The 24,622-nt window shown below is 51.8% G+C and overlaps 1 protein-coding gene across 1 annotated transcript; it reads right to left on the minus strand.

The window, feature by feature from the left end:
- Positions 1–2,118: 2,118 nt before the first annotated feature.
- On the minus strand, positions 2,119–21,001 carry LOC142922468 (protein jagged-2-like). Its single transcript, XM_076063276.1, has 10 exons — positions 20,675–21,001; positions 20,086–20,328; positions 19,184–19,238; positions 17,979–18,242; positions 15,383–15,443; positions 9,660–9,793; positions 8,082–8,201; positions 5,281–5,475; positions 3,734–3,901; positions 2,119–3,435 (listed from the first exon to the last, which is right to left on the minus strand). Exons 1-10 carry the CDS (start codon positions 20,780–20,782, stop codon positions 3,014–3,016), a joined length of 1,770 nt encoding a protein of 589 aa, XP_075919391.1. The 5' UTR covers positions 20,783–21,001; the 3' UTR covers positions 2,119–3,013.
- Positions 21,002–24,622: the final 3,621 nt, after the last annotated feature.

Here is a 24,622-nt window from a genome sequence, read left to right on the forward strand (position 1 = left end):
ATATGGCAGTCATCCCGGGACGGGGACTGGCACCTCGGGGGGCTATGTGGTGCCACAACAGCGAAGCCGCTCCGTCGAAACCGGGCCCGTCGCTGTGCTGCTGCGACCGAGAAGCCACCCGGCTCCCATCACAGCACTTCCCCCACCACCCCCCCCCCCCCACCTAAACACACACACACTCAAGTAGGGCCTCATGGGGAGGGGAGGGGGGCACCTGCCCTGAGTTTTTACCCGAGAGGCCCCCTCGTGGGGGTGCTCCACGGTTTCTCAGGGTCAGGGAATTGGCAGGCACCCCCCCCCCCCCCCCCCAGGCCAAATGGCACTGCGGCGCCGTGGCTTAACTTAGAATTAAATGACCACGGAGAACTCACGGAGAACCGCAGTGAGGAGATGCCCAAGACACACACGGACCAGCAGACAGGTGGGGAGCGGGGCAGCGCGGGTTAAGCGTCTCTACCCATGGTGCACCGCGGGCTAGCGTCTCTACCCATGATGCACCGCGGATTAACGGCCCTACCCATGATGCACCGCGGATTAACGGCCATACCCATGATGCACCGCGGATTAACGGCCTGACCCGTGATGCACCGCGGATGGGCGGTGTGAGGGCTTTGAAAGGAGGATTAAAAGGGACGCTTTGGGGAAGCACGGGGCCATTTTTATTATTTGACTGGAGATCAACAGGAGGGAGGGATCGGGGAGCCGTCACCTGACTGTTACTCGCACGTCCGTGAGACGGGGCAGAGAACAGCCAGATTCTGTTTACAGCATCATCTATCCGCGACCTCCATCGCTGCGAGGTCAGACCGTAAGTACGAGGGAGAGAGGTAAGACAAAGGGACGAAATTCGGAGAGAAAATAGAGGGCAGACAGGTCCATTAAGTATCAGGCAGTAGCGAGATCGGTTAGACCTGTCCTGCTGGTCCGTACTGACACACACAGTCTAGTTCGATACTCGCGGGGAATAAAACCACTAATAGGATAAAGCTGTGTCGTGGTCACTGTGAGTGCGAGGAGGGAGACGGAGTGTTTGGTGTTCGCATATCGGTACGAGTGTGTACAGAGTGTTTTGTGTTTGCGCGCATACGCGGCTGTTTGCAGCGAATAAGGGAGTAGAACGTGCTTAGTGTCCGTACCTGTACGATCGTTTACAGTATTGTTCAGCGCGCGCGTACCTACACGAATATCTTCGGTGGTGCCCAGCGCTCGCGTACCTGCGCAATAGCCTACAGTAGCGCTTTGCGCTCGCGCGCCTGTGTGACGGGGTGGCGGGGTGGCGGGCGCGCACTCGCGCGATTGTCTAATAGCGAATTAAGCGCCTGGCGTGTGCGAATACGCAGCTGTGTAAACAGCCCGTTAAATCGGAGCAAAGTAATCGCGGCGTGTTTGTTTTTGCTTAAGCGCGTGGAGCGTGGTGGGTGGGAGGGAATCCCACGGGGGCACGCCGCGCCTGTTTATTCCCGTGCAGGACGGGGTTTTACTTTGCGAGCGCGCTCACCGCGACACGCCGCCGTTGAACAGGGTAGCGCATCGCGAGCGCAAAGCGTACGAGCCGCTAATTAAGCTACGCAAACACGGTCGACATCCCAGGCAGAGGTACAGGGGTGCGAGACATTAGGGGTCGGTAGTCTGGACCTGACAGAACAGCCGGGGGGTAGCGGTATGAGTGGAACGGGGGAGTCGGTGGGCAACGGCCCTGACAATTCAGTGATGGCGGGGGATGGTAGCCCCCACAGTTTGGCGTCAGAAGCGGTACGAACCCCCGCGTTACCCCACGCAAAAATAAGGCATATATTCACCGGCCGGGGTACCCCTTCGTGGAAAGCGTTTGCCCGCAATGTCCTAGGGGCTAAGGAAATTAGTGGGTGGACGGACGCGCAGGCGTTACGTCAACTTAATATGAATCTGGATGGGCGGGCAGCCGATTTTGTGGAAGCCCTACCCGCAAGCGCGCAGACACAGCTAGAGGAGCTGATGCGCCGACTTGATCTGCGTTTCGGTACGCGCGATGAGGAGGAGGCAAAAGCAGCCTTAGAGGCACGCCGTCGCCAACCCGGTGAGGACCTGCCTGATTATGCCGAGGATGTGCGCGAGCTAACAAAGATCTTACACCCGGGGTACACAACAGAGGTTTTTTATTGGTTAGATGGCGTAGATATATGAATGTCTTCAAACCCGCCACCACCCGACAGCCCATTTAGTCAGGTTCGTCACGTAAACAGAATGTGCCAATTCGTTACCTGCACGGCACACCAGTTGTGTGTTGGAGAGCTAAAGCCACGACATTGATGATCTATGTTCGTGTTTGAGTACGGATGAAGCTGTCACGTTTTTAATTCATTAATGTTTTATCGTTGAAGCGATTTGTGGATCGAGAACGCCAGCCCCACATTTAGGTCGCCCCTTGACGCTGGTTGGCTTGCCACTTCATCAACGCACATTTATCGTAAATTCTGTCGCGTTTTTGATCCACAAATCGTCGCATTGAACGCGGCAGTCGCGTGACAGGAAATTACTTGGACAATTTAAGAAAAAAATTGCTCACAAATGCACTTCACCTACCTCTCATCTCACTCCACTCTCCTCTCATCTCACTCCTCTCCACTCACTCTCCTGCCTCTCCCTCTCAATCCACTCCCCTCCACGCACTCTCCTGCCTCTCCCTCTCACTCCACTACCCTCCACTCACTCTCCTGCCTCTCCCTCTCATCCCACTCCACTCCACTCACTCTCCTGCCTCTCCCTCTCATCTCACTCCACTCACTTTCCTGCCTCTCCCTCTCATCTCACTCCACTCCACTCACTCTCCTGACCCTCCCCTCTCATCTCACTCCACTCCCCTCACTCTCCTGCCTCTCCCTCTCATCTCACTCCCCTCCACTCACTCTCCTGTCTCTCCCTCTCACTCCCCTCCACTCACTCTCCTGCCTCTCCCTCTCATCTCACTCCACTCACTCTCCTGCCTCTCCCTCTCACTCCACTCCACTCCACTCACTCTCCTACCTCTCCCCTCTCATCTCACTCCACTCCCCCCACTCTCAGACCCCTTCCCCTCTCGTCTCTCCGTGGCCGCGTGTATTTTCACTCGCGACACGTTATTAACATTCACGTCTTCAGCTCCCAGTCCCCCGAGCTTGGAGAACTTCGCTCCCCATTCCGGCGTCGGTGGGAGCCGTCGCTCTCCCAGCTTTGGCATCTCCCGTGCCTCCAGGCGCACCTCGTCGGGGCCTTTGGGAGGAAGTTTGGGGGAGCGACCGCCCTCCGTGTTACCGCCACCACCGCCGCCATCGCCGCCGCCGCCCAAGTCGTTAGATATCCAGGAAACTTCCCTGGGCCGGCGCCTGAGACACCGCGGCCGGCAGCGGCGGCCTACGGCCAGGCCGCTCAGCAGGCAGACGGCCAGCGAAAGGGGGAGCAGCACAGGCAGCAGGGAGCCTGGGGGAGGGGAGGGGGAGGGAGGGGGATGGAGGGAGGGGGGGGAGGAAGGGGATTGAGACCACAAACTCCAAATACTCCCCTACTTAGGTACCATGCAATTGCAGGCGGACAACTCTACTAACGAACAAGTAACGTTCCAGAGCTCCGTGTGTTCCTAAGTCTCAACGTCACCACCATCACGGTCAACTACTCAGTCCCCTGTCACCACCCCCCCCCCCCCAGTCAACTACTTAGTCCCCTGTCACCCCCCCCCCCCGGTCAACTACTCAGTCCCCTGTCACCCCCCCCCCCTCACCATCCACGCCGGCGGAAGCCGGGGGGACGAATCTGCCACCGTCGATGGTCGTGACGCCCTCGCTGGACTCACACGAGGAGCCAACACCGTCAACGCTGCTGCACTCCTCCACCTCCTCCACCTCCTCGTTGTCGTCGTCATCGTCGTTGTCATCGTCCACCTTCTCTCCTGATGGCGCACAAAAAACACAGGAAGGCCGTAGGTACGTCTATGGGTCTCTGTGTGGTGAGTCTATGGGTCTCTGTGTGATGAGTCTATGGGTCTCTGTGTGATGAGTCTATGGGTCTCTGTGTGGTGAGTCTATGGGTCTCTGTGTGATGAGTCTATGAGTCTCTGTGTGGTGAGTCTATGGGTCTCTGTGTGGTGAGTCTATGGGTCTCTGTGTGATGAGTCTATGGGTCTCTGTGTGATGAGTTTATGAGTCTCTGTGTGGTGAGTCTATGGGTCTCTGTGTGGTGAGTCTATGGGTCTCTGTGTGATGAGTCTATGGGTCTCTGTGTGATGAGTCTATGGGTCTCTGTGTGATGAGTTTATGAGTCTCTGTGTGGTGAGTCTATGGGTCTCTGTGTGGTGAGTCTATGGGTCTCTGTGTGATGAGTCTATGGGTCTCTGTGTGGTGAGTCTACGGGTCTCTGTGTGATGAGTCTATGGGTCTCTGTGGTGAGTCTATGGGTCTCTGTGTGATGAGTCTATGGGTCTCTGTGTGGTGAGTCTATGGGTCTCTGTGTGATGAGTCTATGGGTCTCTGTGTGGTGAGTCTATGGGTCTCTGTGTGACGAGTCTATGGGTCTCTGTGTGATGAGTCTATGGGTCTCTGTATGGTGAGTCTATGGGTCTCTGTGTGATGAGTCTATGGGTCTCTGTGTGGTGAGTCTATGGGTCTCTGTGTGATGAGTCTATGGGTCTCTGTGTGGTGAGTCTATGGGTGTCTGCGTGGTGAGTCTATGGGTCTCTGTGTGGTGAGTCTATGGGTCTCTGTGTGGTCAGTCTATGGGTCTCTGTGTGATGAGTCTATGGGTCTCTGCGTGGTGAGTCTATGGGTCTCTGTGTGATGAGTCTATGGTTCTCTGTGTGGTGAGTCTATGGGTCTCTGTGTGGTGAGTCTATGGGTCTCTGTGTGATGAGTCTATGGGTCTCTGCGTGGTGAGTCTATGGGTCTCTGTGTGATGAGTCTATGGGTCTCTGCGTGGTGAGTCTATGGGTCTCTGTGTGTGATGAGTCTATGGGTCTCTGTGTGGTGAGTCTATGGGTCTCTGTGTGATGAGTCTATGGGGGGGATCGGCAACAACACAACACACACTCACCACACTCACCACACTCACCACACACACTCACTACACTCACTACACTCACCACACTCAACATACACACACCACACTCACCACACACTCACCACACACTCACGACACACACACACTCACCACACTCACCACACTCAACACACACTCACCACACTCACCACACACTCACCACACACTCACGACACACTCACCACACTCACCACACACACACCGCACACACACACCACACACTCACCACACACTCACCTATCTCGCAGCTCATGCCGGAATACCCTTGGGGGCAGTTGCAGCTGAACTCATCTGGCTTGGCGTTGATGCAGCTGCCTCCATTCAAGCACGGCTGGTGGCTGGCGCAGTAATTCAGATCTAGCGAGAAGCGAGGGAGGGGAACGGCAACAACAACATCCACCACCGTGTGACAATTGGGTTTCCCCCTTTTATCTGGCAGCAAAACAGCGACGTTAAGATGTTAAAACACCAAATTGTGAAACCCTTTTACAAGGAATCACGTCACTGCATTAACCAAAATGCTTGTGGTCAGAATGCAAACAAAACACATCATCTGATAGTAGATGATGATGATGTGCTGTCCTTGAAGCTGATTGGTCCACACCAGAGACGGCTTTCTTTAGAGCCTCGTCTCAAACGGTGTGAGACCAGAGGTGACCTCTAGACCAGAGGTGACCTCTAGACCAGCTGTGACCTCTAGACCAGAGGTGATCTCTAGACCAGAGGTGACCTCCAGACCAGAGGTGACCTCCAGACCAGAGGTGACCTCTAGACCAGAGGTGACCTCCAGACCAGAGTTGACCTCTAGCCCAGAGGTGACCTCCAGACCAGAGGTGACCTCTAGACCAGAGGTGACCTCTAGACCAGAGGTTCATTCTGAACCGCAAGGCATTGTGGTTCGTGCAGTGAGATCATGCCTTGTAAAAGGTTTCACAGTTTGGTGTTTTAACATCTTAACGCCGCTGTTTTGTTGCCAGATAAAAAGGGGGAAAACTTAATGTCATATTTTGGTACTGGCAGAGGAGGTCCCATGATGTAACATCCACAACCACCACAACCACAACAACCACCACCACATCCACCAACACCACCACCACAACCACCACAATCACCACCACCACAACCAGAACCACCACCACCAACACCACCACCACCAGCACCACCACCAACACCACCACCACCACCAACACCATCACGACTATCACCATCACCACCACAACCACCACAACCACCACAACCACCATCACCACCACTATGACCACCACTATCACCACCACTATCACCACCACCATCACCACCACCATCACCATCACCACCAGCACCACCATCACCACCACCATCACCACCACTATCACCACCACTATCACCACCACCACCATCACCACCACCACCACCACTATCACCACCACCATCACCACCACCATCACTACCACTATCACCACCACTATCACCACCATCAGCACCACCACCACCACTATCACCACCACTATCACCACCCCCACCACCACCACCACCACTGCCACCACCACCACCACACACTCACCACACTCACCACACACACCACACACACCACACACTCACCACACTCACACCACACACCACACGCTCACCACACTCACCACACACACACCACACTCACACCACACACACACCACACACTCACCACACACACACCACACACTCACCACACTCACCACACACACACCACACACTCACCACACTCACCACACACTCACCACACTCACACCACACACTCACCACACTCAACACACACACAACACTCACCACACTCACCACACACTCACTACACTCAACAGACTCACCACACACACACCACACTCACCACACTCACTACACTCACCACACTCACCACACACACACCACACACTCACCACACACTCACCACACACTCACTACACTCAACACACACACCACACTCACCACACTCACACTACACTCACCACACTCACCACACACACACCACACACTCACCACACACTCACCACACTCAACACACACACACCACACACTCACCACACTCACCACACTCACCACACACACACCACACTCACCACACAATCACTACACTCACCACACTCACCACACACACTCACCACACACTCACCACACTCACCACACTCACCACACACACACCACACTCACCACACACTCACTACACTCACCACACTCACCACACACACTCACCACACACTCACTACACTCAACGCACACACACCACACTCACCACACTCACCACACTCACACTACACTCACCACATTCACACACACACACACCACACACTCACCACATACTCACCACACTCAACACACACACACCACACTCACCACACACTCACTACACTCACCACACTCACCACACATACTCACCACACACTCACTACACTCAACACACACACCACACTCACCACACTCACCACACTCACACTACTCTCACCACACTCACACACACACACCACACTCACCACACACTCACCACACACTCACGACACACTCACCACACTCACCACACTCACCACACACACAACACACACTCACCACACACACCACACACACTACACTCACCACACACACTCACTACACTCACCACACTCACCACACACTCACCACACGCTCAACACACACTCACCACACACTCACCACACTCACCACATTCACCACACACTCACAACACACACTACACTCACTACACACTCACCACACACTCACAACACTCACCACACTCACCACACCACACTCACCACATACTCACTACACTCACCACACTCACTACACTCAACACACACACACCACACTCACCACACTCACCAGACTCACACTACACTCACCACACTCACACACACACCACACTCACCACACACTCACCACACACTCACGACACACTCACCACACTCACCACACTCACCACACACACCACACACACTCACTACACTCACCACACTCACCACACACTCACCACACGCTCAACACACACTCACCACACACACACCACACTCACCACACTCTCACCACACACTCACCTATCTCGCAGCTCGTGCCGGAATACGCTTGGGGGCAGTTGCAGGTGAACTCATCCGGCTTGGCGTTGATGCAGCTGCCTCCATTCAAGCACGGCTGGTGGCTGGCGCAGTAATTCAGATCTAGCGAGAAGCGAGGGAGGGGAACGGCAACAACAACATCCACCACCGTGTGACAATTGGGTTTCCCCCTTTTATCTGGCAGCAAAACAGCGACGTTAAGATGTTAAAACACCAAATTGTGAAACCCTTTTACAAGGAATCACGTCACTGCATTAACCAAAATGCTTGTGGTCAGAATGCAAACAAAACACATCATCTGATAGTAGATGATGATGATGCGCTGTCCTTGAAGCTGATTGGTCCACACCAGAGACGGCTTTCTTTAGAGCCTCGTCTCAAACGGTGTGAGACCAGAGGTGACCTCTAGACCAGAGGTGACCTCTAGACCAGATGTGACCTCTAGACCAGAGGTGACCTCTAGACCAGATGTGACCTCTAGACCAGAGGTGACCTCCAGACCAGAGGTGACCTCCAGACCAGAGGTGACCTCTAGACCAGAGGTGATCTCTAGACCAGAGGTGACCTCTAGACCAGAGGTTCATTCTGAACCGCAAGGCATTGTGGTTCGTGCAGTGACGTCATGCCTTGTAAAAGGTTTCACAGTGTGGTGTTTTAACATCTTAACGCCGCTGTTTTGTTGCCAGAAAAAAAGGGGGAAAACTTATTGTCATATTTTGGTACTGGCAGAGGAGGTCCCATGATGTAACATCCACAACCACCACAGCAACCACATCCACCAACACCACCACCACAACCACCATAACCACCAACACCACCAGCAGCACCACCATCACCACCACCAACACCACCACCAACACCATCACGACTATCACCATCACCACCACCACAACCACCACAACCACAACCACCACAACCACCACCAACACCACCACCACCAGCACCACCATCACCACCACTATCACCACCACCACCAACACCACCACCACCATCACGACTATCACCATCACCACCACCACAACCACCACAACCACCACAACCACCACCAGCACCACCATCACCACCACTATCACCACCACCATCACCACCACCACTATCACCACCACCATCACCACCACCACCACTATCACCACCACCACCAACACCACCACCACCATCACCACCACCATCACCACCACCACTATCACCACCACTACCAACACCACCACCACTATCATCACCACTATCACCACCACCACCACCAACACCACCAACATCACCACCCCCACCATCACCACCACCACCCCCACCATCATCACCACCACCAACATCACCACCACCACCACCCCACCATCACCACCACCACTATCACCACCACCATCACCACCACCACCATCACCACCCCCACCATCACCACCATCATCACCAACATCACCACCACCACGGATGATGGTGATGATGATGATGACGAGAGGTAAATATTGATGGACACATCCGAGCGTTGGATGGGGAGCGAGTGGCGGGAAATTCACCGGGAGACTGGGGGGGAGGAGGGGGGAGGTGGGGGTGCGGTAGTGGCACCTTTGTCACAGAGGAGGCCTCCCCAGCCACTGTCACAGCTGCAGCGCCAGGGCTGCTGTCTGCAGCTGCCGTGGCCACAGCCTGGGTAGGGGACGCAGCGCTGGCACAGCTCGCCCTGCCACCCGGAGCGGCACCTGCGGACACGCGGGCAGTGCTGAGTCTATGGTGCAGTGTTGAGTCTATGGGCAGTGTTGAGTCTATGGTGCAGTGTTGAGTCTATGGTGCAGTGTTGAGTCTATGGTGCAATGTTGAGTCTATGGGCGGTGTTGAGTCTATGGGGCAGTGTTGAGTCTATGGTGCAGTGTTGAGTCTATGGTGCAGTGTTGAGTCTATGGGCAGTGCTGAGTCTATGGTGCAGTGTTGAGTCTATGGTGCAGTGTTGAGTCTTTGGGTAGTGTTGAGTCTATGGTACAGTGTTGAGTCTATGGTGCAGTGTTGAGTCTATGGTGCAGTGTTCGAGTCTATGGTGCAGTGTTGAGTCTATGGTGCAGTGTTGAGTCTATGGTGCAATGTTGAGTCTATGGGCGGTGTTGAGTCTATGGGGCAGTGTTGAGTCTATGGTGCAGTGTTGAGTCTATGGTGCAGTGTTGAGTCTATGGGCAGTGCTGAGTCTATGGTGCAGTGTTGAGTCTATGGTGCAGTGTTGAGTCTATGGGTAGTGTTGAGTCTATGGTACAGTGTTGAGTCTATGGTGCAGTGTTGAGTCTATGGTGCAGTGTTGAGTCTATGGTGCAGTGTTGAGTCTATGGGTAGTGTTGAGTCTATGGTGCAGTGCTGAGTCTTTGGTGCAGTGCTGAGTCTATGGGTAGTGCTGAGTCTATGGTGCAGTATTGAGTCTATGGTGCAGTGTTGAGTCTATGGGGAGTGCTGAGTCTATGGTGCAGTGTTGAGTCTATGGCTAGTGTTGAGTCTATGGTGCAGTGCTGAGTCTATGGTGCAGTGTTGAGTCTATGGTGCAGTGTTGAGTCTATGGTGCAGTGTTGAGTCTATGGGCAGTGTTGAGTCTATGGTGCAGTGTTGAGTCTATGGGCAGTGTTGAGTCTATGGTGCAGTGTTGAGTCTATGAGCAGTGCTGAGTCTATGGTGCAGTGTTGAGTCTATGGTGCAGTGTTGAGTCTATGGTGCAGTACTGAGTCTATGGGCAGTGTTGAGTCTATGGGCAATGTTGAGTCTATGGTGCAGTGCTGAGTCTATGGGCAGTGTTGAGTCTATGGGTACTGTTGAGTCTATGGTGCAGTGTTGAGTCTATGGGCAGTGTTGAGTCTATGGTGCAGTGTTGAGTCTATGGGCAGTGCAAAGTCTATGGTGCAGTGTTGAGTCTATGGTGCAGTGTTGAGTCTATGGCCGGTGCTGAGTCTATGGTGCAGTGTTGAGTCTATGGTGCGGTGTTGAGTCTATGGTGCGGTGTTGAGTCAATGGTGCAGTGTTGAGTCTATGGTGCGGTGTTGAGTCAATGGTGTAGTGTTGAGTCTATGGGCAGTGTTGAGTCTATGGGCAGTGTTGAGTCTATGGGCAGTGTTGAGTCTATGGGCAATGTTGTGTCTATGGTGCAGTGTTGAGTCTATGGTGCGGTGTTGAGTCAATGGTGTAGTGTTGAGTCTATGGTGCTGTGTTGAGTCTATGGTGCAGTGTTGAGTCTATGGTGCAGTGTTGAGTCTATGGGCAGTGTTGGGTCTATGGTGCAATGTTGAGTCTATGGGCAGTGCTGAGTCTATGGTTGAGTCTATGGTGCAGTGTTGAGTCTATGGGCAGTGCTGAGTCTATGGTGCAGTGTTGAGTCTATGGTGCAGTGTTGAGTCTATGGTGCAATGTTGAGTCTATGGTGCAGTGTTGAGTCTATGGGCAGTGTTGAGTCTATGGTGCTGTGTTGAGTTTATGGTGCAGTGTTGAGTCTATGGGCAGTGTTGAGTCCTTGGGGCAGTTTTGAGTCTGGTGCAGTGTTGAGTCTATGGTGCAGTGTTGAGTCTATGGTGCAGTGTTGAGTCTATGGTGCAGTGTTGAGTCTATGGTGCAGTGTTGAGTCTATGGTGCAGTGTTGAGTCTATGGTGCAGTGTTGAGTCTATGGTGCAGTGCTGAGTCTATGGTGCAATGTTGAGTCTATGGGCAGTGTTGAGTCTATGGGGCAGTGTTGAGTCTATGGTGCAGTGTTGAGTCTATGGTGCAGTGTTGAGTCTATGGGCAGTGCTGAGTCTATGGTGCAGTGTTGAGTCTATGGTGCAGTGTTCAGTCTATGGGTAGTGTTGAGTCTATGGTACAGTGTTGAGTCTATGGTGCAGTGTTGAGTCTATGGTGCAGTGTTGAGTCTATGGTGCAGTGTTGAGTCTATGGGTAGTGTTGAGTCTATGGTGAAGTGCTGAGTCTATGGTGCAGTGCTGAGTCTATGGGTAGTGCTGAGTCTATGGTGCAGTGGTGAGTCTATCGTGCAGTGTTGAGTCTATGGGGAGTGCTGAGTCTATGGTGCAGTGTTGAGTCTATGGGCAGTGTTGAGTCTATGGTGCAGTGTTGAGTCTATGGGCAGTGTTGAGTCTATGGTGCAGTGTTGAGTCTATGGGCAGTGTTGAGTCTATGGTGCAGTGTTGAGTCTAGGGTTCAGTGCTGAGTCTATGGTGCAGTGCTGAGTCTATGGTGCAGTGTTGAGTGTATGGTGCAGTGTTGAATCTATGGCTAGTGTTGAGTCTATGGTGCAGTGCTGAGTCTATGGTGCAGTGTTGAGTGTATGGTGCAGTGTTGAGTCTATGGTGCAGTGTTGAGTCTATGGGCAGTGTTGAGTCTATGGTGCAGTGTTGAGTCTATGGGCAGTGTTGAGTCTATGGTGCAGTGTTGAGACTATGGTGCAGTGTTGAGTCTATGGTGCAGTGTTGAGTCTATGGTGCAGTGTTGAGTCTAGGGTTCAGTGCTGAGTCTATGGTGCAGTGCTGAGTCTATGGTGCAGTGTTGAGTGTATGGTGCAGTGTTGAATCTATGGCGAGTGTTGAGTCTATGGTGCAGTGCTGAGTCTATGGTGCAGTGTTGAGTCTATGGTGCAGTGTTCAGTCTATGGGTAGTGTTGAGTCTATGGTGCGGTGTTGAGTCTATGGTGCGGTGTTGAGTCAATGGTGCAGTGTTGAGTCTATGGTGCGGTGTTGAGTCAATGGTGCAGTGTTGAGTCTATGGGCAGTGTTGAGTCTATGGGCAGTGTTGAGTCTATGGGCAGTGTTGAGTCTATGGGCAATGTTGAGTCTATGGTGCAGTGCTGAGTCTATGGTGCAGTGTTGAGTCTATGGTGCAGTGCTGAGTCTATGGTGCAGTGTTGAGTCTATGGTGCAGTGCTGAGTCTATGGTGCAGTGCTGAGTCTATAGGTAGTGTTGAGTCTATGGTGCAGTGCTGAGTCTATGGTGCAATGTTGAGTCTATGGTGCAGTGTTGAGTCTATGGTGCAGTGTTTAGTCTATGGTGCAGTGTTTAGTCTATGGGTAGTGTTGAGTCTATGGGCAGTCTTGAGTCTATGGGCAGTGTTGAGTCTATGGTGCAGTGTTGAGTCTATGGGTAGTGTTGAGTCTATGGGGAAGTGCTGAGTCTATGGTTAGTGTTGAGTCTATGGTGCAGTGTTGAGTCTATGGGCAGTGTTGAGTCTATGGTGCAGTGTTGAGTCTATGGTGCAGTGTTGAGTCTATGGTGCAGTGTTGAGTCTATGGTGCAGTGTTAAGTGTATGGGCAGTGTTGAGCCTATGGTGCAGTGTTGAGTCTATGTGCAGTGTTGAGTCTATGGGCAGTGTTGAGTCTATGGTGCAGTGTTGAGTCTATGGGCAGTGTTCAGTCTATGGGCAGTGTTCAGTCTATGGGCAGTGTTGAGTCTGTGGGCAGTGTTGAGTCTATGGTCCAGTGTTGAGTCTATGGTGCAGTGTTGAGTCTATGGTGCAGTGTTGAGTCTATGGTGCGGTGTTGAGTCACTGGTGCAGTGTTGAGTCTATGGGCAGTGTTGAGTCTATGGGTAGTGTTGAGTCTATGGGCAGTGTTGAGCCTATGGTGCAGTGTTGAGTCTATGGTGCAGTGTTGAGTCTATGAGCAGTGTTGAGTCTATGGTGCAGTGTTGAGTCTATGTTGCGGTGTTGAGTCAATGGTGCAGTGTTGAGTCTATGGGCAGTGTTGAGTCTATGGGCAGTGTTGAGTCTATGGGCAGTGTTAAGTCTATGGTGCAGTGTTGAGTCTATGGTGCAGTGCTGAGTCTATGGTGCAGTGTTGAGTCTATGTGCAGTGTTGAGTCTATGGGCAGTGTTGAGTCTATGGTGCAGTGTTGAGTCTATGGTGCAGTGTTGAGTCTATGAGCAGTGTTGAGTCTATGGTGCAGTGTTGAGTCTATGGTGCGGTGTTGAGTCAATGGTGCAGTGTTGAGTCTATGGGCAGTGTTGAGTCTATGGGCAGTGTTGAGTCTATGGGCAGTGTTAAGTCTATGGTGCAGTGTTGAGTCTATGGTGCAGTGCTGAGTCTATGGTGCAGTGTTGAGTCTATGTGCAGTGTTGAGTCTATGGTGCAGTGTTTAGTCTATGGGCAGTGTTGAGTCTGTGGGCAGTGTTGTGTCTGTGGGCAGTGTTGAGTCTATGGTGCAGTGTTGAGTGTATGGGCAGTGTTGAGTCTATGGGTAGTGTTGAGTCTGTGGGCAGTGTTAGTACCTCCATCATCCCAACTCCCTCCCTCCCCCCATCCACGGTGCCTACTGTGGCCTGTTGGACACCACGGCCCTGACGAGACCCCACGTGGACATCGCCAGGTGTGGCTGCGAGACAATGCAGCTCTGACGTCGTCAGGGAACGGTTGCAAATGGTTTAAAAATGCAAATCCTGTTCATTCCTTCACTATACACTACACTATACACTATACTATACACTACACTACACACTACACTATACACTACACTATACACTACACTATACACTACACTACACAATACACTATACACTACACTACTATACACTATACACTACACTACTATACACTACACTATACACTACACACTACACTACTATACACTACACTACTATACACTACACTACTATACACTACTATACACTACACTATATACTACACTACTATCCACTACACTGCACACTACACTATACACTACACACTACACTACACACTACACTATACACTACACTACACACTACACTATACACTACACTATACACTACACTATACACTACTATACACTACACTATACACTACTATACACTACACTATACACTACACTATACACTACTATACATTACACTATACACTACACTATACACTACACTTTACACTACACTATACACTACACTATACACTACTATACACTACACTATACACTACTATACACTACACTATACACTACACTATACACTACACTACTATAAACTACACTATACACTACACAACACACTACACTATACACTACACTATACACTACACTATACACTACACTATACACTACACTACTATACACTACACTATACACTACACTACACACTACACTATACACTACACTACACACTACACTATACACTACTATACACTACACACTACACTATACACTACACTATACACTACACTATACTTTACACTACACTATACACTACACTATATACTACACTTTACACTACACACTACACTACTCGACACTCGACGTCGGTGCGCTCAGCGGCAGGTCGTCCAACGCCTCGCTGGGAGTGCATTTCGGCGTTGTTGGCGTCAAAGTTTCGCTCACCGGCATTGTCCGGGGACGTCGCAGCCTCCACGCAGCGAATCGCAGCCCGGCCTGCAAATTGCTGAGGCAGGAAGCCGAAGAGAAAATTCGTCGCCATTCTGGCAAATCGCCCGACCACGGCGACGATTCCGCTGGTTGATGTAACGGCGAAACGTCACGGTGCTCACACACATTGTCAATGTCGTGGATTTACTCTGCAAACACACCGGTGGGCTCATGTCGTATACTACACTATACACTACACTACTATACACTACAATATACACTACACTACAATATACTACACTACTATACACTTCACTACTATACACTACACTATACACTACACTACAATATACTACACTACTATACACTACACTATACACTACACTACAATATACTACACTACCATACACTGCACTATACACTACTATACACTATACTATACATTACACTATACACTACACTATACACTACACTATAATATACTACACTACAATACACTACTATACACTACACTGTACACTACACTATAATATACTACACTACTATACACTAAACTATACACTACACTATACACTACACTACTATACACTACTATATACACTGCTATACACTATACACTACACTACTATACACTACACTATAATATAAGACACTACTATACACTACACTATACACTACACTACTATACAATACACTATACACTACACTACTATACACTACACTACTATACACTACACTAATATACACTACACTATAATATACTACACTACTATACACTATACTATACACTACACTACTATACTCTATACTATACACTACACTACTATACACTACACTACTATACACTACACACTACACTATACACTACACTATACACTGCACTATAATATCCACTACACTATATACTACACTACTATACACTACACTATTATACACTACACTACTGTACACTACACTATACACTACACTGCTGTACACTACACACTACTATACACTACACTACTGTACACTACACTACTATACACTACACTACTGTACACTATACACCACACTACTATACACTACACTATACTTTACACTACAATATACTACACTACTATACACTACTGTACACTATACTATACACTACTATACACCACACTACTATACACTATAAACTACACTATACTTTACACAATACTTTACACGATACACTACACTAATATACACTACACGACTATACACTGCTATACATTACACTATATACTATACACTGCACTATATATTACATTAAACACGACTATACACTACACTATGCACCGCTAGACACTGCACTACTATACACTATACTGTACACTACACTACTATACTATACACAACTATACACTACACTATACACAACTATACACTACTCTATACTATACACAACTATACACTACACTACTACACTATACACTACACTATACACTACACCATACACTACTATACACTACACTATACACTACACTTTACACTACACTATACACTACTATACACTACACTATACACTACACTATACACCACACACTACTATACACTACTATACACCACTATACACCACAATATACACTACACTATACACTACACTATACACTACACAACTATACACTACACTATACTATACACTACTATACACTACACTATACACTACACTACTATACACTAATAAACACTACACTACACTAAACACTACTATACACTATACACTACTACACTATACACTACTATACCCTATACTACTATACACTATACACGACACTATACACTACACTATAAATTACTTTACATTATAATAGTAACAAATTGGCATTTTGTTGACGTTACAAATCCCTTACTGATTGGCTGTGTCGGGTGGTGGAGGGTTACGACACAACATCGATACTTACACAATCTGATACCAACAAACCTTTGTTATGACAAATATCGGTCGTGAAAGGCTCCCTACGCGTCAAGCTTGAGAAAGAATTCGCTTCTAAAGCAACGAGGTCGTCAATTCGGGGCGGCGGTTTCAGAGTGCACGGCCTCCCAGCGGCTCCCCAAGATATCGGCAGGAAAGAACGCTCCAGAAGGCCGCTGCTGCTGCGAGAATGAGCGTAGTTCGCGTGGTGGTGGTGGTGGTTCCTGCTCCTTGACGAGCTCAGCAGCAGCGAGGGAGGTGTCGGGGGTTTATTTGTGTCAAGGATTGTGTTGTGTGTGTGTGCTTCATCAGGGCCTCACGTCACCACTGCTACCACCACCGCTACCACCACCACTACCACCACCACCAACACCGCCACCACCGCTACCACCACCACCACCGCTACCACCACCGCTACCACCACCGCTACCACCACCAAAACTACCACCACCGCCACCACCACCACCGCCACCACCACCGCCACCACCATCACCACCACCGCCACCACCACCGCCACCACCACCACCACCTCCACCACCACCGCCACCACCACCGCCACCACCACCGCTACCACCGCTACCACCACCGCTACCACCGCTACCACCACTGCTACCACCATCACCACCGCTTCCACCACCACCACCGCCACCACCGCCACCACCACCACTACCACCAACACCACCACCACCAGCGCACCTCTGTCACAATATTCCCCCGCCCAGCCCGGCATGCACTCCTTGCGTCCGTGGGCGTCGCACTCGCTGTGGCCGAAGTGGTCGTCACGGCGACGGCACCACCGCTTGCAGTCGGCGCCGTAGTAGTCGGCGTGGCAACGCACGCGGACGCGGTACTCCAGGGCGGTGGCGTTGGCGGCGGCCGCGTGGTGCAGCGTCCGCCACGGCTCGCCGGGGCGGTCGCCGATGACGTGGACGGCTCGCGTCACCTGCCGGAGATCTCCTCCTGTGTGGGGGGGGGGGGGGGGGGGTGGAGGAAGAGGAGGAGGAGGATGTCGCGTGAAGATTCAAATAAATAGCGAAATAAAAATGTGCAAAATAAAAAGCGTGCGAATATTTATTGAAATATTTACATGAATATTTTTTGTTGTTTTTTTACGTGACTTTACCAAAAAGAACCAAAGAGTATAGAAATATTACATGAATATTTATAGAAATATTTACATGAATATTTACGTAACATTTTTTTGCTGTATTATGTAACTATGTAAATACATATCTAGATAAATATATGAACAATAAATACGTGTTATATGAAGATTTAAATAAATATGGTCGTAAATATTTAAACTATATTCATTAAAAAAAAAATCAATATTGGCTGCGAATTTTAATAGCGCGGTGAGCTAACCACTGCACCACCGCTCATCATACGTGAGCAATATGCACGTACACACACGCGTACACACACAAAGACAAAGATCCCCCATATAGCCTTAACAGACTGTAGGGGCAAGTGCTGTTAGCGAGCACCTATGAAGGCCGGAACGGTACACGAGGGGGTGGGTGGCCAGCACCACGCCCGACCGCCTTTGTCTCCCTAGTGGCAATGTTTACACACCGCACCAGGTACTCATTTGAGGCTGAGTCGACCTAGGGGAGGCCCGGGACCGGTTCAGATAATCGTCACTGGTGTTGGCCGTGAGCGGGAATCGAACCCGGGTCGCCAGGTTCATAGCGCAGCGCGCTAATCGCTACACTATCGCTCCCCACACACACACGTACACACACACGCGTACACACACACACGTACACACACACGTACACACGCACACACGTACACACGTACACACACACGTACACACGCACACGTACACACGCACATGTACACACGCACACGTACACACACACAAGTACACACACACACACGTACACACACGCACGTACCTGGCGCGGTGCCGTTGTGCTGTTCCCACACATCCACAGCCAGCGAGCACCACAGCTGCAAAGTTCAAGCTCACCGTCAATGAGTCACTCATTGATGGCGAGGTCACGGCGAGGTCACGGCACTCCCTCCCCTCTCTCACTTCCCTCCTTCCCTACCTCCCTCCCCTCCCTCCCTCCCTGCCTCCCTCCCCTCCCCTCTTACTTGGAGAAAGCTGTGAATTGTTATACAAAGGAGGTTACCCTTCACCCGTGATAGCTCAAAACCGCAAATGGCAACCACAAGCCCCACCACCACCACCACCACCGCCACAACCCCCACAACCCCCACCACCTCAACCACCACCACAACTCCCATCCCCACCACTGCCACAACCACCACCACCACAACCCCCACCACCACAACCGCCACCACAACCACCACCACAATTCCCACTACCACAACCCCCGCCAGGTGAGCGTCTCACCCTCACCAGGTGAGTGTCTCACCCCCACCAGGTGAGCTTCTCACCGTCTCCAGGTGAGCGTCTCACCCCCACCAGGTGAGCGTCTCACCCCGACCGGGTGAGCGTCTCACCCTCACCAGGTGAGCGTCTCACCCTCACCAGGTGAGCATCTCACCCTCACCAGGTGAGCGTCTCACCCCCACCAGGTGAGCGTCTCACCCTCACCAGGTGAGCGTCTCACCCCCACCAGGTGAGCATCTCACCAGGTGAGCGTCTCACCAGGTGAGCGTCTCACCCTCACCAGGCGAGCGTCTCACCCTCACCAGGTGAGCGTCTCACCAGGTGAGCGTCTCACCCTCACCAGGTGAGCATCTCACCAGGTGAGCGTCTCACCCTCACCAGGTGAGCGTCTCACCAGGTGAGCGTCTCACCCTCACCAGGTGAGCGTCTCACCCTCACCGGCCACGCGAAGTCGAAGGCCACTGACAGGAGGAGCCCCGCACCGCCTTCGCCGCGAGCGGTGGCCGAGCCCAAGGGGCACGGGCGGAGGCCCGTCGAGGGCCTCAGCCCGTGGGACGCCTCCCCGAGGCAGACGCGGACCACGAAGGAGGAGGGGAAGGAGCCACGCAGAGCGTCGCCCCCGCTGGGCAGGGCCTGGAGAGAAGTCACCTGCAGGGAGAAGTCGCCAGAGGCGTCGCACTGCTGGGGGGGAGGGGGGAGGGAGAGGAGAGGAGGAGGTGAGGGGGGAGGTGAGGGAGGTGAGGGGGGGACATTGTAAGGAGCAACAGCAGGGGCAGAAGCAGCAGCAGGGGCAGCAGCGGCAGGGGCAGCAGGGGCAGGGGCAGCAGCAGGAGCAACAGCAGAAGCAGCAGCAGGGGCAGCAGCAGCAGGGGCAGCAGAAGCAGCAGCAGGGGCAGCAGCAGCAGGGGCAGCAGCAGCAGGGGCAGCAGCAGCAGGGGCAGCAACAGGAGCAGCAGCAGGGGCAGCAGTGGCAGCAGCAGCAGGGGCAGCAGCAGCAGGGGCAGCAGGAGGCCGGTGCAGTACGAACTCCGCACAGCGGCAGCAGCAGCAGGGGCAGGAGGAGGTAGCGGACAAAGTTCCCTGCTGCGTGGGGCCGCTGCAGATGCAGTTCACCCATCCTCCTCCTCTCCCTCATCCTCTTCCTCCTCTTCCTCCTCCTCTCCCTCCTCCTCTTCCTGCTCTTCTTCCTCTCTCCTCTTCCTCTTCCTGCTCCTCTCCCTCCTCCTCTCCCTCCTCTTCCTTCTCTTCCTCTTCCTCCTTCTCACCTTTCTCCTCCTCACTTCACCTTCCTCCACACCTCCTCCGTCTTTCGAGTAAGCTCCTCTCTGCACCACCGCCACCGCCTCCCCTCTTCTGCCTCTCCACACGTGATGATGGTGGTGGTGATGGTGGTGATGGTGATGGCGGTGGTGGTGATGGTGGTGCAGGGATATGACATCAGCATTGGACGCGAGATGATTGTGGTGGTGGTGGTGTTAATTTGCATTATCCCAGCCACGCGTTGTGCTACAGGTGCCCAACCCCCCAACCCATCACCTTAATTCACTGAGTGGTTAATTGCTTCGGCCAGGTGCGGCCGTCAAACCGCGTGCCGCTTCAACAGCTGCGAACCAGGTGGGGGGAGGGGGGGTGGGGGGAGGGGGGCGGCGTTGTTGTCGACTCATTGTTTGAGATTCTGTGGCAACGCATTGACCGCTTGGATTGGTGCAAAGTGTCTGTCTCTCTCTCATCATCACCATCATCATCACTACGGTGGCTAGGAGGTTAACTCTCTCGCCTGGTACACGGGGGGTTGTGGGTTCAATACAGACCATGAGGATGTCTGCTGCTGTACATTTGGAGTTATTTCTCTCTCTCTCATCACTCATCATCACTACGGTGGCTAGGAGATTAACTCTGTCGCTTGGTATATGGAGGTCGTGGGTCAATACAGACCCTGATGATGTCTGCTGCTGTACATTTGGAGTTATTTCTCTCTCTCTCATCACTCATCATCACTACGGTGGCTAGGAGGTTAACTCTCTCGCCTGGTACACGGGGGGTCGTGGGTCAATACAGACCATGAGGATGTCTGCTCCTGTACATTTGGAGTTATTTCTCTCTCTCTCATCATCATCATCACCACTACAGTGGCTACGAGGTTAACTCTCTCGCCTGGTATAGGGGAGGTCGTGGGTCAATACAGACCCTGAGGATGTCTGCTGATGTACATTTGGAGTTATTTCTCTCTCTCATCATCATCATCACCACTACGGTGGCTAGGAGGTTAACTCTCTCGCCTGGTATACGGGAGGTCGTGGGTCAATACAGACCATGAGGATGTTTGCTGCTGTACGTTTGGAGTTATTTCTCTCTCTCATCACTCATCACCACCACCACGGTGGCTAGGAGATTAACTCTCTCGCTTGGTATACGGGAGGTCGTGGGTCAATACAGACCCTGAGGATGTCTGCTGCTGTACATTTTGAGTTATTTCTCTCTCTCATCATCATCATCACCACTACGGTGGCTAGGAGATTACCTCTCTCGCCTGGTACACGGGGGGTCGTGGGTTCAATACAGACCCTGAGGATGTCTGCTGCTGTACATTTGGAGTTATTTCTCTCTCATCACCATCATCACCACCACCACGGTGGCTAGGAGATTATCTCTCTCGCCTGGTATACGGGAGGTCGTGGGTCAATACAGACCATGAGAATGTCTGCTGCTGTACATTTGGAGTTATTTCTCTCTCTCATCATCATCATCACCACGGTGACTTGGAGATTAACTATCTTGTCTGGTAGTACAGGAGGTCGTGGGTTCCATCTCGACCTTGACGATATCTGCTGCTGTACATATGGAGTTTTCGTGGTAGTGTATAGTGTATTTTTACGCGTGCATGGTGTGGTGTACACATAAAACAGCGTATCGTGTAGTGTATAGTGTACACTACGCGATACACTACACCAGTGGCGTCGCTAGGATTGGTGTCACCCAGTGCGGTGACCCATGTTGTCACCCCTCATGGACCTCTGCCCGCACCAGACCATACAGACTCCTGAGATTTTTGTACCGTTACTCGTACATCGTAATTCCCATATATCACTGAATGCAATGGCAATATTAGTGACGTAAACAACGAGCAACATTAAAATTACACCTTTAAATGACAGTATCGCTTTTAATTACTACTTCATTCTCAAAAACGTTATCGATATAGGTTCACAAAAACTAAATGGCGCAATATTGTAGCTAAAACACCAGAAAATCTGACAAAATTCAGCGACTATAGAAACACCAGCAGTGACCGAAACCGGCAGCGCGTGCAGACGAAACCACGTGACTTCGAAGCGTCACTGTGATTGGGTAGTAACGACAGCTCTGACCGGGGCGCATTAGGTTAAAAAGTAAATTAGCATAGAGTTTTAGCCTTTGTAGGTGTATTGTACACGTGTAGAGGTGCTAACTACTCACTGTTCGGTAACCTGCATGGCCACTAGGTATCAAAGGGGCAGTGCAGCGTTACCTCGGTGTAGATAACGGTTAGGGTCAGACGAGGTGAAGTGGGTCGTAGCCACGGTTTGGTAAGAACCAATCAGACAGTTCCACGTGTGAATGTGGGATTGGTTACACCTGGCCACAAACGGGTATAAGGGTGAGTTCTCTCCCTACACGAAGACCGAAGCCCGGGCTGAAGATAGCCAGGACCCTGGACCCGGCTTCCCGGCCCTTCTGAGGGCTAAGGCTCGGCGTATCCAGTGGTCAAGACCCGCCAGGCCAGCGGTGGGTCAGATAGCCTCCCTAGGTCCAAGCCGGAGGACTGTAGGATAGCGGTAGACGTGTAAGTCCCGCCAAGACAGGATGCTGTACCTCCTTAGGTTAGCAAGAGACTTGTGTGTAGGTCCCGCTAAGTCCGGACGCTGTACCTTCTTAGGGTATCGGTTGAGGGGACCGTATACCCCTCTGTGTGTGTTAAGGACTGTGTAAGAGAAGACAATAAACAGAGTGTGCCTCGTAAGAAGTTTACTCGTCATTATACAACACAACACACGTGTGGCGATGTCAATGGGCTGTGTACACTTACCTGCAGGGGCAGGCAGGGTCCAGCAGGGGCAGTCGCTATATCCCCAGCCCCAAAGCAGGAGGGGGCTATGGGGTGTCCTGGGATCCCCCAGAGCCCCCTCTGGAACTCTCTGGAAGGTGGGCGGAGTCAGGGGCTGACGCACCGGTGCTGGGTATAAAAGCCGGACCACGGGAAGGGTCCGGGGCCAGTCCAAGACAGAAGCCAGAAGACCGGCTGGCTAGTGCCCTGGGACCCCCTAGCCCCGCTGCCCTTGTAAGGACCGGGACTCTGTGTGGCTCAGTTGTGAGACCCTGGGATACCCCCGGCCCGATGTCTTTGTGAGGGCCGGGTCCGAGTGGGCCAGTGGTCGGAACCCGCACCTTGGCTGGGTCGGGTCGGTGCAGCCTCCTCTAGGGCACCCGTAGCCGGAGGACCCAGAGTTGTAGCCCCGTGACAGGGCAACGCTTGCCCGGAGGCAGTAACTCCCCAGGCAGTGGTTGGAAGGGCCCATCGCCCTGTGTGAGACTGGGACTGTACTGCCGGGTGTTTATGTTGCATAAAAGTGTCGCCTCCAAGATTTGTCTCTGACTTCCATAAAACCCGCTGCGCGTGTAAGCTGGACTTAGCTATAGAACTGCAGGAATATATTTATTTATTAAAATAATAAATTTATACTGAAACACTGAACATAAATTGTACAGTCATTTTGGTGTCACCTCCTCTGATGGTGTCACCCTGTGCGGTCCGCACCCCCCGCACCCCCCTAGTGACGCCACTGCACTACACTCCTATGCACTACCCTATACACTAACCCATACACAACCCCTGTTGTGGGTGTGTGATCTTGCTGATCCTAAACGGGCTACGATTTGCTAATGCGTCATAGTCATTGGGAGCGTAATGGGGCGGAAGCTTTACAAACGACAAACA

The sequence above is a fragment of the Petromyzon marinus genome, unplaced genomic scaffold (genome assembly GCF_048934315.1).
Source record: "Petromyzon marinus isolate PM22_M1 ecotype Great Lakes invasive population unplaced genomic scaffold, UKy_Petmar_22M1.pri1.0 PM_G_Scaffold_98, whole genome shotgun sequence".
Classification (NCBI taxonomy): domain Eukaryota; kingdom Metazoa; phylum Chordata; class Hyperoartia; order Petromyzontiformes; family Petromyzontidae; genus Petromyzon; species Petromyzon marinus.